The sequence below is a fragment of the Tupaia chinensis genome, unplaced genomic scaffold (assembly GCF_000334495.1).
Source record: "Tupaia chinensis unplaced genomic scaffold, TupChi_1.0 Scaffold000258_1, whole genome shotgun sequence".
NCBI lineage: Eukaryota > Metazoa > Chordata > Mammalia > Scandentia > Tupaiidae > Tupaia > Tupaia belangeri.
The window spans coordinates 2899551-2915505 of record NW_006159738.1 but is presented as its reverse complement, the minus strand read 5'-3'; the positions used below and the strand labels follow the sequence as shown (position 1 = coordinate 2915505).

The 15955-nt window shown below is 40.8% G+C and overlaps 1 protein-coding gene across 1 annotated transcript in view; it reads right to left on the bottom strand.

Moving 5' to 3' along the window:
* Positions 1–13944, bottom strand: part of RAD9B (RAD9 checkpoint clamp component B) — a 30101-nt gene extending 16157 nt beyond the window's left edge. Inside the window, exons 1-5 of the mRNA XM_027772205.1 lie at positions 13825–13944; positions 13305–13454; positions 12999–13113; positions 7204–7303; positions 5673–5776 (exon numbers count right to left, since the gene is read on the bottom strand). Coding sequence (XP_027628006.1) covers positions 5673–5776; positions 7204–7303; positions 12999–13113; positions 13305–13454; positions 13825–13926 — 571 coding nt within the window. The 5' untranslated portion in view covers positions 13927–13944. The remainder of the gene's footprint in view (positions 1–5672; positions 5777–7203; positions 7304–12998; positions 13114–13304; positions 13455–13824) is intronic.
* Positions 13945–15955: the final 2011 nt, after the last annotated feature.

The window sequence follows — 15955 nt, the reverse complement described above, 5'->3', positions numbered from 1 at the left end:
CACAAAGGGGTACAACTACTACCTCTAGAATATTTTCATTACCTCAAAAAGAGGCAAGCAGCAGTTAGCGTAATGGCTATGTCACTGGACTCCCATGTAGTCGACCGCGGTTCATGTCCCGGACCTGGTGGCTTAAAACTCACTCCGGGCGCATGTGCGTGCGTGCCCAAGATCCCAAAAGGAGAATGGAGGAGAAGGGATTGCAGCATGACCATCCCCTCTGGGGGGTGATTTCTTGCTTTCTGTCTCTATGTCTCTCTCTGTCTGTCTGGCAAGTGCACGCGCCCTATACTGAAAACCTCTCCCCAAAAAAAGAAACCTCACGGTGCTGGGTTTCCATATAGTCAGCCCCAGTTCAAGTCTCAGACCTGCTGGCTTGAAAATTAAGCCAGGCACATGCCCAAAATGCCAGAGGAGAATGGAGGAGAAGGGACTGTGGCATGGCCATCCCTCCTGGGGGGGATGGGATTTCTCACTTTCCCTTCTATCTCTGGCAAGTGCATGTGCCCTATTGCAAAAACCCAAAAGAAAAAAAAGGGAAGCAACCTCACATCTGTATATTACCAGTCACTCCCCATTCTTCCCTCGTCCCAGTCACTGGTAACCACTAACCTACTTTCTTTCTCTATGGATTCTGCATATTTCCGTATCTATCCTGTATATTCCATATAATGGAACTAGACATCATGTGGCCTTTTGTGTCTGGCTTCTCTCACTCAGCATTAGGCTTCCAAGCTTCATCCCTGCTGCAGCATGTATCAGAGCTTCATTCCTTGTTATGGAAGAACAATATTCAGTTGTGTGGAAAGACCACCTTTTGTTAATCCATTCTTGAGTTGATGACATGTGGCTTTCCACCTTGTGGCTACTATGAATAATGCTGTCGTGAATGTTCACGTGGACTGTGAGGCAGAAGCCACTTATTTAACTTGGCGGAGGAATAAGAGAAAAAGCCTGGTGCTTTGATGATCATGAAATAACTATACCAACCATTATTACTTTATTTTGTGTTTTGTCACTCATAATTCTAAATAACATTACCCTACAAATTTTTAATGTAGATATTTGCATATCATGTTTTCTCAAACAGAGGTAAACTTCATATCATATATGTTTTCTAGTCAAGAAGAGATTATCAGGGGGTCAGCAGATGGCATGATGAGTAAGGATGCTGGACTTCTACATGGCCAACTGCAGTTTGAGTATTGGACCTGGTGGCTTGCTTTCTCACTTTCCCTCTCTTTGTCTCTCTCTGGTGAGTGTGCATGCCCGATGGCAAAATTTTTTTAAAAAATGATGATAAATAAAATTAAGTAAATAATTCTAAAAAAAAGAAGAGATTAGCAGACTTGATTTTTCTTGGCAACTATTTTCACAGCAAACCTTCATGCTTTGAACTTTACACATACATTCCAAGATAATCAAAGATACTAGTATTAAACCCTTTATTATATAATCCTTTGTGATTTAAAAAATTAATAGCATACCAAAAGCACTTGCAACAAAATAAAAACAGATTAAGTTGAACTCTAACAAAATTAAAAACTAAGGCTGTTCTTGTAGCCTAGTGGTTAAGGGAGACAGAGTTCACATGACCAACTGTGGTTCAAGTCTTGGCCCCAGCAGCTTGAAAAACACACCAGGTACATGTGCATGCATGCTTAAAATCCCAATAGGGTGGAGGGATCAAGGAGAAGGGATTGCGGCATGACTGTGCCCCATTGAAGGATGTTTTCTCCCTTTCTGTTTCTCTTTTTCTCTGGTAAATACATGTACTCTAGCAATTAAAAAATTAATTATATTGCAGGACCAGCAATTACCGTAATGGCTATGTTGCTGGACTCCCACGTAGTCGACCGTGGTTCGAGTCCCAGACCCGGTGGCTTAAACTCACGCCAGGTATGTGCGTGCCCAAGATCCCAAGAGGAGAATGGAGGGGAAGAGATTGCGGTATGGCCATCCCCCTTGGGGGGGGCGGTGATTTCTCCCTTTCTGTCTCTCTGTCTCTCTGTCTTTCTGGCAAACGCACGAACCCTATAGCAAAAAACCTCTCCAAAATAAAAAAAAAAAAAAGGAAAAGAAAGAAAAAGAAAAGAAAATTAATTATATTTCAAAGGATACCAACAAGAAAGTAAAAAGATAACCCACAGGATAAGAGAAAATATTTCAAAATCATATCTCTGATAAAAGGGTAGTATACAGAACAATCAAAAGATAAAATAACTCAGGTGAAAATGGGCAAAGGATTTAAACAGACATTTCTTTGAGGAAGATATGCAAATAACCAAGAAGTACCGGAAAGTATGCTGAACATCACTTGTCATCAGGGAAATGCAAATCAAACCCACAATGAGACACTACTTCACACACACAAGGATGGCTAAAATCCAAAAGACAGACAATAACAAGCATTGTTGTGGACGTGGACAAATTGGAACCTTCAGTGTAGGGCCTGCTTCAATTCCACTTCACAGAAATCAAACTGTTTATGTTAAGTATCAGAGTTTTTATCTAAATTAATCTGATGTTAATAAAAATTTTAATGAGAAAAGTATAAATATACAATTTTGATTCACATCTATTCTTTGGTTTCTTCTTCATTCATATCTTTGATATTTAAATATCATTCAGTGTTTCAGTATCTTTTTTTTTTTTTTTGGAGAGGTTTTTGCTATAGGGCACATGTGCTAGCCAGAAAGACTGAGACAGAAAACAAGAAATCACCCACCCCCCAGGGGAATGGCCATGCTGCAATCCCTTCTCCTCCATTCTCCTCTTGGGATCTTGGGCATGCACGCGCACACAAGCCCAGCGTGAATTTAAGCCACCGGGTCCAGGATGGAACTGTAGTTGACTGTATGGGAGTCCAGTCAAGGCCAGACTGAGCAGCTTTTAAAAAAACAAGGGACCAGCAGATGGCGTAACAGTTATGTCATTATGTCACTAGACTCCCATGTAGTCGACTGTGATTCGAGTCCCAGATCTGGTGGCTTAAAACTCAAGCCACGGGGCCAGCAGGTTGTGTGGTGGATTCCCACATGGCCAACCATGGTTCAAGTCTTGGACCTGGTGGCTTGCTTTCTCACTTTCCCTTTCTCTCTCTCTCTCTCTCTTTCTCGTCAAATAAGAAAAAAAATAACAAGAACAAATGGAAATAAATAAATAAATAGTTCTTTAAAAAAAAAAAAAAAAAACTCAAGCCACACATGTGTGAGCATGTCCCCAAGATTCTGAGAGAATAGAGAAGATATTGCGGTGTGACCATAACCTCTTGGGGGCGATTTCTAACTTTCTCTGTGTGTGTGTGTATCTCCAGAGACTGCACAAATGTAAAGCAAAAAATCTTTCTATAAAAGATGAAAAGACGCTGAGCATATATGCGTGGGGACCCACAATCTTGAGAGGAGAACAGATGAGAAGGGACTGTGACAAAGCCATACCCCAGGGGACCATTTCTCAATTTCTCTCTTTCTCCTTCTCTCTCCACCTCTCCCAGGCAAGTGCTCATGCCTTATTGCAAAAATAAAAACAAAAAACAGAAGAAAGATGGTCTCAGGACCCGCAGCTGGCATAATGGTTACGTTGCTGGACCCCCACATGGCCGACTGGGGTTTGAGTCCAGAACCTGGAGTCCTGAAACTCACAATGGGCATGTGTGTGTTTGTGTGTGTGCCCAAAATTCCAAGAGGAGAGTGGAGGAGAAAGGACTGCAGCATGGCCATCCCCCCAGGGTTAATTCCTCACTTTCTGTCTCTCTCTGTCTCTCCAGCTAGTGAACGCACCCTATAGCAAAAATCTCTCTTTAAAAAAATCATCTCAGTCAGATTACTGACCTCTTAATTTTTCTCTATGCCAAACACAAAAATCTTAACTAGGGACCAGCAGTTGGCATAATGGCTATGTTGCTGGATTCCGATATAGTCAACCGTGGTTCAAGTCCCGAACTCGGTGGCTTAAACTCACACGGGGCTCATGTGCGTGCATGCCCAAGATCCCGAGAGGAGAATGGAGGAGAAGGGATTGCGGTGTGGCCATCCCACTGGGAGGGTTCTGTCTCTCTGGCAAGTGCACGTGCTCTATAGCATAAACCTCTCAAAAAAAAAAAAAAAAAAAAACTTAACTAAAAGAGCCAGAAGGTGGCATGGTGGTTAAGTGCCCTGGACTCCCACATGGCCAACCATGGTTCAAGTCCTGGACCTGGCATCTTGCTTTCTCACTTTCCCTTTCTCTCTGTCTCTGTCTCTCTCTGGTCAAATTAAAATAATAGTAATAATGATTAATAAAATCAAATAAAATAATTCTAAAAAAATAAAAATCTTAGCTAAAGGTGCCAGTGGGTGATGTGGTGGTTGGGATGCTGGACTCCCACATGTCTGACCACAGTTCCAGTCCCAGATCTGGTGGTTTGCTGTCTTACTTTCCCTCCCTCTCACTCTCTCTGGCAAGTGCACATGCCCTATAGCAAATTAAAAAATAATAACAATATATAAATAATTTTTTGATAGGCTTTTGCTATAGGGCACATGTGCTCACCAGAAGGGGAGACAAAAAGCGTGAAATCACCCCCCAGAGGGGATGACTACATCACAATCCCTTCTCTTCCATTCTTCTCTCGGGATCTTGGACACGCATGCACATGTGCCTGGTGTGAGTTCAAGCCACCGGGTCTGGAACTTGAACCACAGTTGACTACAAGGGAGTCCAGCAACGTAGTCATTATTCCAACTGCTGGTCCCAAATAAATAATTATTTTTAAATATCTTAACTAAAAATATGTTTCCCTCAGTAACCATTCTACTAATTTTATTTACTTACTTATTTATTCATATTTTTTTTAGTTGCCAGAGAGAAAGAGAGCCAGAGAGCTATCCAGTTCTCTTAATCACTAGGGCTGGCCCATACTAATTTTAAAACAACCTGAATTTCAAAGCCGAATGTTTTACTTATTTTGTTAGACATCCTCGGTTTGTTTATAGGTGGTTTTTTGTTTGTTTGTTTGTTTGTTTTTTGGGGGGATAGGGCACATGTACTCGCCAAAGAGAGAAAAAGAGACAGAGGAAAAGTGAGAAATCACCTTCCAGGAGGGATGACCAAGCTGCAATCCCTTCTCCATTCTCCTCTTGGGATTTTGGACATGCATGCACATGCACCCAGTGTGCTTTTCAGGCTGTCAGGTCCAGGACTCCAACTGCAGCCGCCATGTGGGAGTCAACGCTTTAACCACTATGCCACCTGTTGGTCTCCAACATCTTCAGTTCTTTAAACAAATTTTATGACCTGGGGTTGCAGATAGCATGGAGGTTAAGGCAGCTAGGTCCCACATGGCGAGGGCACAATTGAGTCCAGGATCCAGAGGCTTGAAAACTATGCCAGGCATGTGTGTGTGTATCCTGAGTGAAGAATGGAGGAGAGGGGAAGGGACTGCAGTATAGCAATCACCCTCAGGGGGTGACTTCTAAACTTCCCTCTCTTTCTCTGTTTCTCTGCAGTGAGTACATGAGCTTTATAGTCATAAAGAAAAAAAAAAAATAGAAAAAAAAGTAATGACCATTCTACACCTTACTACTTTTTAGACAGGAATAAGGATGCCACTAATATTTACTGTACAATTAATAATGAAGAAAGCCAGGAAGTGATAATCCATCCAAATACCATGACAATATAATTCTTACCTCTAGATTCCTCATTAGAACTCTTGAGGCAAAAGTTCAGTGGAGTAACAGCAAGAGTAACTTCCTCTTGACTTGAGAAAAGAACAATTGCTTCAGCAAGCAATCTATAAAATGTAATGAAAAGAATTCACATTATTTGAAAATCAAACAAAAAGATATAACTTTATTAACTGGGACTCAAATCTTTAATCTGAACATAAATAGGTTATTTGTCCTGAGTTTAGAAGAATGTATCCAAGGGGACCAGCAGGTGGCATGATGATTAAGGCATTGGGCACTCCCACATGGTCGACCATGGTTTGAGTCCTGGACCTAGCGGTTTGCTTTCTCTCTCTCCCTCTCTCTCTTTCTGTGTCTCTCTCTGATCAAATTAAAGTAAATAAATGAATAAATTAAATTTTAAAAAAGATTTCGAACATTTTAAAAAGAAGAATTTATCCAAAAGTCTTACGCTTGTACTTATATGAGTAAACTGCTATTTTTTTACTACGTTTTAAAATGTTTAAATTAACTTCATTTGAAGGCCAAGAAAAGTGCAAAATATAACCCTAGTAAAACATGTAAAAGCTGCAGCATAAACAAAACACTGGAATAAAATAGCTTTAATTCTGTTTTTGTATGCACATTAAAAAAAAAAAAGTTGGTCTGAGATCATACTTCAAAGGGAGACAGTAGAAAATAGAGCTGTTCAGGGACCAGCAGTTGGCATAATGGCTATGTCGCTGGACTCCCATGTAGCCAACCACAGTTTGAGTCCCGAACCCAGTGGCTTGAACTCACGCCAAGCGTGAGTTCATTTATGATCACTTTTTAAATTTGATCAGAGTGAGACATAAAGGGAGAGAGAGAGAGAGAGATAGAGGGAAAGTGCGAAAGCAAGCCATCAGGTCCAGGACTCGAACTGTGGTTGGTTATGTGGGAGTATCCAGCACCTTAACCACCATGCCACCTGCTGGTCCCCGCTAATTAATGTTTAATGCTACAGCTGAACTTAACATTTCAGTGCATGTTTTCTGACAAATACACCTCACTCGTTATCTAGAGAAAAAAATAACCTGTAACATTAAGGATAAAAATCACCCCAGGGCCTGGTGGCTTGCTTTCTAACTTTCCCTTTCTCTTTCTGTCTCCATCTGTTGAGCACATGTGCTGTATAGCAAATTAAAAAATAATAAAATAATAAATTAAATTAAATATTCTTTAAAAAATTAATTCACACCAAAAATATTAAAATTTTCTCAAACAGGGGCTGGCAGGTGGCAAACCATTGTCAGCTATGTGGGAGTCCAGCCCCTTTAACTACCATGCCACCTGCCGGCCCCTTGGCCATTAAATTATTATTGCCACCGTTAGGCAGTTATTATCTCCTATCTTTCTCAAGATTTCCTCTTGACTCTGTACAGGGATTTCTCTGACAACTTTTAGCTTAAAAAAAAACATAACTGAAAAGTTCGAGGACATCGTTCTTCACACTACAGCCATGCTATATTCAGAAAAAAAAAAAAAAAAAAAAAAACAGAGAACTCGTTACCTTGGTTGAATCATTAGGGTATTAGTACACATATTCTTTTCAAAAATAACTTGCAAAGGCCGGCTTTCTTGAAAATATATATTATGAGTTCTTTTAATACCTTAAAAAGGATAAAGCAAGTTCTTAGCACGTTTAAGTGCAAAATGAACACATTTTAAAAGTCTTTAGGGTTCACAACCCAATTCAAATAATAAACCAAAGTCACATTTACTCTCTGGCATGTGCATATAGCTTGGAGCAGCACTATTCCTTAATGAAATGTGTTTATCGCTCCCTAGTGGACACAATGTGACATGTCACACCCTCAAATTAATCAGGCCGTAGAGTACCCACATAGAGATGTAAATTGAGCGTTCTTAATCTGAAAATCCGAAATGCAAAATGCTCCAAAATCCCAAACTTTTTGAGTACTGACATGATACTATAGGTGGAGAATTTTACACCTGATCTCCTGTAACAGGTCACAGTCAAAATGTCAGGCCAGCAGTTGGCCTAATGGCTATGTCGTTGGACTCCCATGTAGTCGACCGCGGTTTGAGTCCTAGACCCAGTGGCTTAAACTCACGCCGGGCGTGTGTGCGTGCATGCCCAAGATCCTGAGAGAATAATGGAGGAGAAGGAATCGCGGCGTGGCCATCCCCCCTGGGGGGGTGAGTCCTCGCTTTCTGTCTCTCTGTCTCCCTCTGTCTTTCTGGCAAGTGCACATGCCCTATAGCAAAAAAAAAAAAAAAAACCTCTAAAAAAAATGCAGTAATACAAAAAATATCATATAAAAATAACTTCAAGCTATGTGTAAAATGTATTGGGTTTCTATGCAAAAATACGTCATGACTTTTCTGACAACACTATAAATATGGAAAACATAAGTAAACCTCATGATTAGATCTGTATCCCATTCCCCAAATATCTCATTATGTATACATGAGAATCCCAAAATATGTAAATATCTAAAATGGGATAGGCAACCTGTTGTTTCTTAAGTCATGCATAAAATAGTGATTGTCTACCACAGACTGTATCTTTATGATTCTTTTTTAGAACCTTTCATCCAGGGCTAATATTTCTACATAAAGCTTTTGGCAATTAGACCTTGACATCTGATCTATGAGTTTTTTTCTCCATAAAGGAAGAGAAGGAGAGCTATAATAGGTTTGGTCCCTATAAGCCAAGAGCTGTAGAGTACATTTTACATATATTCTCTCCGATCCTCACAATAGTCCTAAGGAATAGGGACTTAATCTTAAAAGAGGAAACCATAGCTCAGTGAGCGTAATGATTTCTTGAGCCTACACTGTTAAAAAAAAAAAAATAGAATTTTAATCTAAGTTTATAGAAAGAATCCATCTAATAAAATCCAGTTGGGGGGAACCAGCAGTTAGCATAATGGCTATGTCGCTGGATTCCTACGTGGTCGACCGTGGTTCGCTTCCTGGACCCGGTGGCTTGGAACTCAAGCCGGGCGTGGGTGCGTACGTGCCCAAGATCCCAAGAGGAGAATGGAGGAGAAGGGATTGCGGCGTGACTATCCCCCCTGGAGGGGTGATTTCTCGCTTTCTGTCTCTCTGTCTCTCTCTGTCTGGCGAGCGCACGCACCCTATAGTGAAAACCTCTCCAAAAAAAAAAAAATCCAGTTGGGCTGTAACTTTCTACAGCATAAGAATGTTGCAGTGAGAATCCAAAAGGCTCACTGGAAACATGTCTCTCTATGTAAGGTTTTTTTTTTGTTTGTTTTTTGTTTTTTTTCTGAATTAGTAACAGCATTTATTAATTTAATAAATATTTACCATTTACTGAGCACTACTGTAATATGACTATAGTATATTAGTTAGCTTTTACTGCATAAAAAAATCATTCCAATGCTTAGTGACTTAAAATAATAAACTTTTGTTAGTTCTCATAAGTTTGCAGAGTGCTTCCTCTGGACTAAGCTGGGCTTAGCTGTGGCTGGATCTTCTAGATGGCTTCACTCTCTCGTGTAGACTCCAGCCAGAACAACTGGGGGATGGCTAAGGCCTCACAGCACATGGTCTACAGCCCTCCAGGAGGTTATGACATGGTTGTTCTTGTGCTGCTAGAAAGGTTCTCTGGGAACAGTGGAAGCTGACAGGCTTCTTGAGGCCTAAGCTTGGAACTCATAGATATCACTTCCAGTGTATTCTGCTGGTATCAATGGAAGTCTAAGATGAGCTGAGATTCAAAGTAGAGAAACAGACTCCAGCTTTCGAAGGTAGCTACTAATAGTTTATGCTTTTTTTTCTTGTAATCTACCACCCAGGGACTTTTTTCTTTGAAAGGTTTTTTACTATAGGGCGCTTGCACTCACCAGACAGAGAGAGAGAAAGCGAGAAATCACCCCCCAGGGGGTATGGCCATGCTGCAATCCCTTCTCCTCCATTCTCCTCCTGAGATCTTGGGCACGCACGCACACGCACCCGGCGTGAGTTTAAGCCACCAGATCTGGGACTCAAACCGCGGTCAACTACATGGGAGTCCAGCAACATGGCCATTATGCCAACTGCTGGTCCCTCACCCAGGGACTATTATAGGAGCTGGAAGTAACAGAGAACAAATCAGACAAAAACCTCTGTTCTCCTAGAGTTCACATTCTAGCAAGGGGAGAGAGATAACAGAAAATTAATGAGTTAAACAACAGGGAAGGGAGCCAGCGGCAAAAGCATGCAGGAGCTTGGGAATCATGGGGTACCTTGGTTAGGTTAGGTTAGGTCAGGTCAGGTCATTCTAACATCCTTGGCTTTTTCCCTGGGTAAAATGTGAGCTCTTTGAAAGTTTTGAGCATGGGAGTGCAATAATCTGACTTGCTTTAAAAGGATCACTGTGGTTGCTGTTTTGGAAACACACAAGCTCAAAAGCTGACATATCTACTTTAAAAAATATTTTCAAGTTACTTTTGGAGGGATAGGGACTAGATGTGCATGGTATAGAAAGAGAAAGATATCAAAAAATAGACTAAAAAGAGATTTTCCCGTGCCCCATAGGGGTGGTACTTCCTTACTTTCTCTCTCTGTCTCTCTCCTACCCTTAGGCAAAATACAAAAAGAAAAAAGAAGAACCATACTGCACCCTGCAATGATGTACAATGATTATTTGTAAATAAGGAATAATAATTTCAAGGAAAAAAGATAAAAATTTAAAAGCATGGGGTCGGGACCAGTAGTTGGCGTAATGGCTATGTTGCTGGACTTGTGTAGCCAACTGCGGTTTGAGTCCCAGACCTGGTGGCTTAAACTCATGCCAGGTGCATGTGCATGTGTGCCCAGGATCCCAAGAGAAGAATGGAAGGGAAGGGATTGTGGAGTGGAAATCCCCTGGGGGGCGATTTCTTGCTTTCTGTCTCTCTCTGTCTTTCTGGCAAGTGCACACACCCTATAGCAAAAACCTCTCCAAAAATAAATAAATAAACAAACAAACAAATAAATAAATAAAAACACGGGGTCAGCAGGTGGCATGGTAGTTAAAGGTGCTAGACTCCCACATGGACAACCATGGTTCAAGCCCTGGACCTGGTGGCTTCCTTTCTCCCTTTTTCTCTTTCTCTCTTGTGAAATTGAAAAATAATAATAATAAATAAGTAAAGTTAAAATAATTCTTTAAAAAGAAAATTTAAAAACAGAAACGACCTGGGGACAGCAGGAGGTGCAGTGGTTAAGGCACTGGACTCCCACATGGCCAACCATGTTTCAAGTCCTAGAGCTGGTGGCTTACTTTTTTACTTCCCTCTTTCTCTCTGTCTCTCTCTGGTAAGCGCATGTGCCATGTAGCAAATTGAAAACTAATAATAATTGTGTAATGGTTATGTTACTTGATTCCCACTTAGTCGACTGTAGTTCGAGTCCCAAAACTGCCGACTTAAAACTCACACTGGGAGCATATATATATGCGGCCCAAAATCCCAAAAGGAGACTAGAAGAGAAGGGATTGGAGCGTGGCCGTCCTCCCTTGGGAGTGATTTCTCACTTTTTTTCTTTCTATCTCTGTCTCTCTGGCAAGTGTACATGGCTACAGCAAAAACATGTTTAAAAAAAACCCTAATAATGATAAACAAAATTAAATAAATATCATCTATGCAGATATAAGCATATTCCTATCTATACACAAACATTTGAATCAAGTAAATGTTAGTGTTGCTGAGGATGTACATGCTGAGAAATGTCCTCTTTCTTTGCGATCTCTGGTACTCCATTACTTGCTACTTACTTTCTTCTACTTTTTCTCATCAGCACACATTAAAAACTATCACCCTGTACCTTTGGTCACACTGCTCTTTCATCTTAGAATGCCTTCCCATTTCTGTCTGTTGGACACTCACCCATGTGTGACACCACTGTCCAGAAAGCCTTTCCTCTTCAGCTTTCCCTGCCTTGAATCTTTTGCCCAAAGAACATTCATTGTACCTTTTTCAAGCAACTTGGGTTGATGTACCTCTGCACTAAGATTTTTCTAGTTGTTCCAGTTTAATAATTTTCCTTGATAGAACACAAATGAAAATTTAAAAGTCCTGGAAGTGGACAGTGGCACAGGGGTAAAACATGATGCACTGCGAGGCTTACCCACATGAGACTGCCAGTCCACATCCGGAGACTTCCCTGAGTACACCAGGCATATGTGTGTGCCCATGATCCAGGCTGCTTGAAACGGATGAATCAAGCCATCATCACCCTGTCGGGAGTGCTGTCTCTTTGTCTCTCTCACTCATGGAATAAGTGAATAAACCTTTAAATAATAATGAATCACGCACACTTTAAAAAAAATTTAAGAGAGATTTTTGCTATATGGCACATGTCCTTGCCAGAAAGACAAAGAGAGATAGACAGATGAAAAGCGAGAAATCACCCCCTAGTGGGATGGCCATGCCACAATCTCTTCTCCTCCAGTCTCCTCTTGAGATTATGGACACACATGCACACATACCCGGCATCATAATTTCAAGATAAAAAATAAAAATTTAAAAACATGGGGCCAGCAGATGATGTGGTGGTTAAGGCGCTGGACTTACACATGGCCAACAATGGTTCAAGTCCTAAACCTGGTGGCTTCCTTTCTCACTTTCCCTCTTTTAAGCTACTGTGTCTGGGACTTGAACTGCAGTCAACTACATGGGAGTCCAGCGAGGAGTCCAGCGATGTCACCATTATGCCATCTGCTGCCCCCCCCCAATATTTAAGGTTTGAATGTGCATGTGCATGCCGGAGACAAAGAGAAAGCACCCTCCAATGGGGACTGGTCACATGAAAACATTTCCCTCCATTTCTTCATCCAACCGGGATCCTGAGCACATATGCATAATCTGTTGCCTCTGGACTTGGGCTTCGAACTGTGGTTAGCTATTTGAGGTCTGGCTCCCTCTGCCCAGTACTTAATCACTGCACTATGGTACCAAGCCTAAAAAAAAAAAAAAATTAAAGTCCTACTTTCTGTCTAGGTCACTTAACTTTGTCTAGTGCTACACAAAGTACTGAGCTATAATGAAATAAAGACTTTTCCCCAGAATTTACTTCTTTCATTAAGAAAATCTTTTTATTAGACAAATTAAACTCAGTTAAAGAGATGCTTAGTAATGTAAACCACTTTAAAAATATTATTTATTAGATTTTATTTATTATTATTATTATTATTATTATTTTAATTTGATCAGACAGAGAGAGAGAAAGTGAGAAAACAAGCCTCCAAGTCTGGGACTTGAACCACCATGTAGGAATCAGCCGTGTGGGAATCCAGCACCTTAACCACCACAGCACCTGCCAGCCCCAATGCAAACTACTTTTAATTATACCTACCATGCCTGCAGAAGAACTGAATAACTACTTTTTCCTTATCAGATCTGGTGAATATTTTGCACTTCTCTACATTTCTTTCGAGGGAAGTCAGACATCTAAAGATGAGCAGAATTGACTGTAACATAAACACATTATATAAAGTATATACTTAATTGGTTATTTGATTTGTTTTCTTTTAAAAAAGTGTGTTCTTACATTCATAAACTTGTCCCACATGCAACTTAAACTATTACATATAGAATATATGTTACATCCTGCATAATGAACATTTCTATGGTACAAGAGAAAACAAGGGCCACGATTTACCTTCATTCCCATTTTGCAATTTAAATTCACAATTGTGTCATTATCATCTATTTTTGATGAGGTTGACCATTGATACTGTTCAAAAAATACAGGCGAGAACAGGACACATCCATATGCTGACCGACAAGAATTCACAGATCTCAAGGCAAGCTGGAAAAATAAGAGCTATTAAGGTGGAAATCAACTTTCTTTAAATGACGGTTGAACTCATTATGTTTAGCATTACAGTTAAACATGTTCACATAAGAGGGACCAGCAGGTGGCATGGTGGTTGGGTTGCTGGACTCCCACATGGTTGACTACAGTTTGAGTCTTGGACACGGCAACTGGATGCATGTGCGGGCATGCCCAAAATCCCAAGAGGAGAATGGAGGAGAGGGGATTGTGGCCATCAAGTCCAGGACTCAAACTAGACAGTTGGTTATGTGGGATTCAGCTTAACCACCAGGGTTGGCTCTGAACAGTGATCTTTAAATATCATTCATTCCTTAAAATATAGTCTATTAATTTTCTTACTTACACCTTTTTCAGATGGATCTAGCCACAGATCATCACTAATTCGTGATAGAGCTTGAATTGCTTTCCCAAATACTATAGAGAAAAAGAAAGATACTGCTTTCATTCTTTCTTTCAAACAATAAAAACAAATCATAGGGCTACTTCAGCATCACAGGACTCAAGATAAATTAATAAAGAACAGTATCTTACACACTAATTCCATTTTGTTTTAAGAAATACAGCATAATACCCTTGGCAAAATACCAGGCATAGTATGAACTCAATGAATTACAGAATGAGTGTGTGAAACCATAACATTTTAAAAAATTATTTATTTCCATTTGTTATTATTTTAATAGTTTAATAATTACTTAATTATTATTTTTTAATTCAATCAAAGAAAGACAGAGAGAGAGAGAGGGAGAAAGCAAGCCATCAGATCTGGGACTTGAATCACAGTCAGCCATGTGGGAATACAACTTTAACCACCTTTAACCACCTTTAACCGCCTTTAACCACCACACCACCTGCTGGCCCCCAGAAACCATAAAAGTAACAAAACTCTTCCTCCTTGTAATGTTACATGGAGCTACTTTAGCAAGCCAATTTCCATACTAATTTTCTTTTCCTCATGAGGAATGGTGGGGAAGAAGAGAGAGAGAATTTTGTTTTGTTGAGCGATTTTTGTTATAGGGTACATGTGCTTGCTGGAGAGACATAAAGCAAGAAATCACATCCTCCACCCAGGGGGGATGGCCACACTGCCAATCCCATCTCCTCCATTCTTCTCTTGGAATCCTGGGCATGCACACAAATGCACCCAACATGAATTTTAAGTCACCAGGTCTGGGACTTGAACCACGGTCAACTATGTGGCAGTCCAGTGAAGTAACCATTACACCATCTGCTGGTCCAGAGAGAGAGAATTTTTAACAGGATCTTTCCTTTGAGATCCTCTGACCCAGCCTCCCAGTCAGCAAGGATCACAAACATGTGTCACCATACCCAACCTGTTCAGGTTGGTCCAGGATCCAAACCCGTGCATCCCAAGTGGTCCCAGACTCACTCAGCAGTGCCCTATTGCTCCAGTCACCACAACTGGGCATACTAGCATTATTTTTATGCTTCGTTTAAATAAATGTAGGAGCTCAACAGTGGGGCAGAAGTAAAATGTGATGCTTTGAGAGGCTGACCCAAATAGAGACCTTCCTGAGTACATTAGGTATGCTCATGATTAGGTATGCTCATGATCTGGGGTTGGCTGGAGTTGGGATGGATGGCAGCATCAAGACCCTGTTGGAGGTGCTATATCTGTCTCTGTTTCTCTCATTCATGCATGAAATAAACTTTTAAAAATATATTTGTAAAAATAAAAGTATGAAAACTGCATGGAGGGGCCAGCAGGTGGCATGGTAGTTAAGGTGCTGGATCCCATATAACCAACTATGTGGTTCAAGTCCTGGACCCAGATTTTCCCACTAAACACATCTAGATGTCCTGTCATAAAGAGATGCTAGGGCTGGATAATAAAATATTAATCTGATCCAATATGACACTGTTAATGTTCTGAATCATGAATAAATAAAAACCATGACATACAGGTATGGGATAGTATGTGGCAAAATAAAAACAAATGCCCATTATCAATAAACGGAAAAACAATTTCAGAACATAAAATCAAATTACAATGCTTAATAATCACAAGTGTGTATATTGAGAAAAATAGGATGACCAAGGGAGGAAAAAAAATAATTGAAGGGAACCAGCAGTTAGCATAATGGCTATGTCACTGGACTCCCACGTAGTCGACCACGGTTCGCGTCCCAGACCCGGTGGCTTAAAACTCACGCCGGGCGCGTGTGCGTGCGTGCCCAAGATCCCGAGAGGAGAATGGAGAAGGGATTGCGGTGTGACCATCCCCTCTGGGGGGTGATTTCTTGCTTTCTGTCTCTATGTCTGTCTGTCTGGCGAGCGCACACGCCCTATAGCAAAAACCTCTCAAAAAAAAATTGAAGATATTTGTCCATTTTTAAAAAAAATTTTGCCAGAGGGGGACAGCAGGTGGCCTGGTGGTTAAGGGCGCTGAACTCCCACATGGCTGACCACGGTTCGAGTCCCAGACATGGTGGCTTGCTTTCTCACTTTCTCTCCTC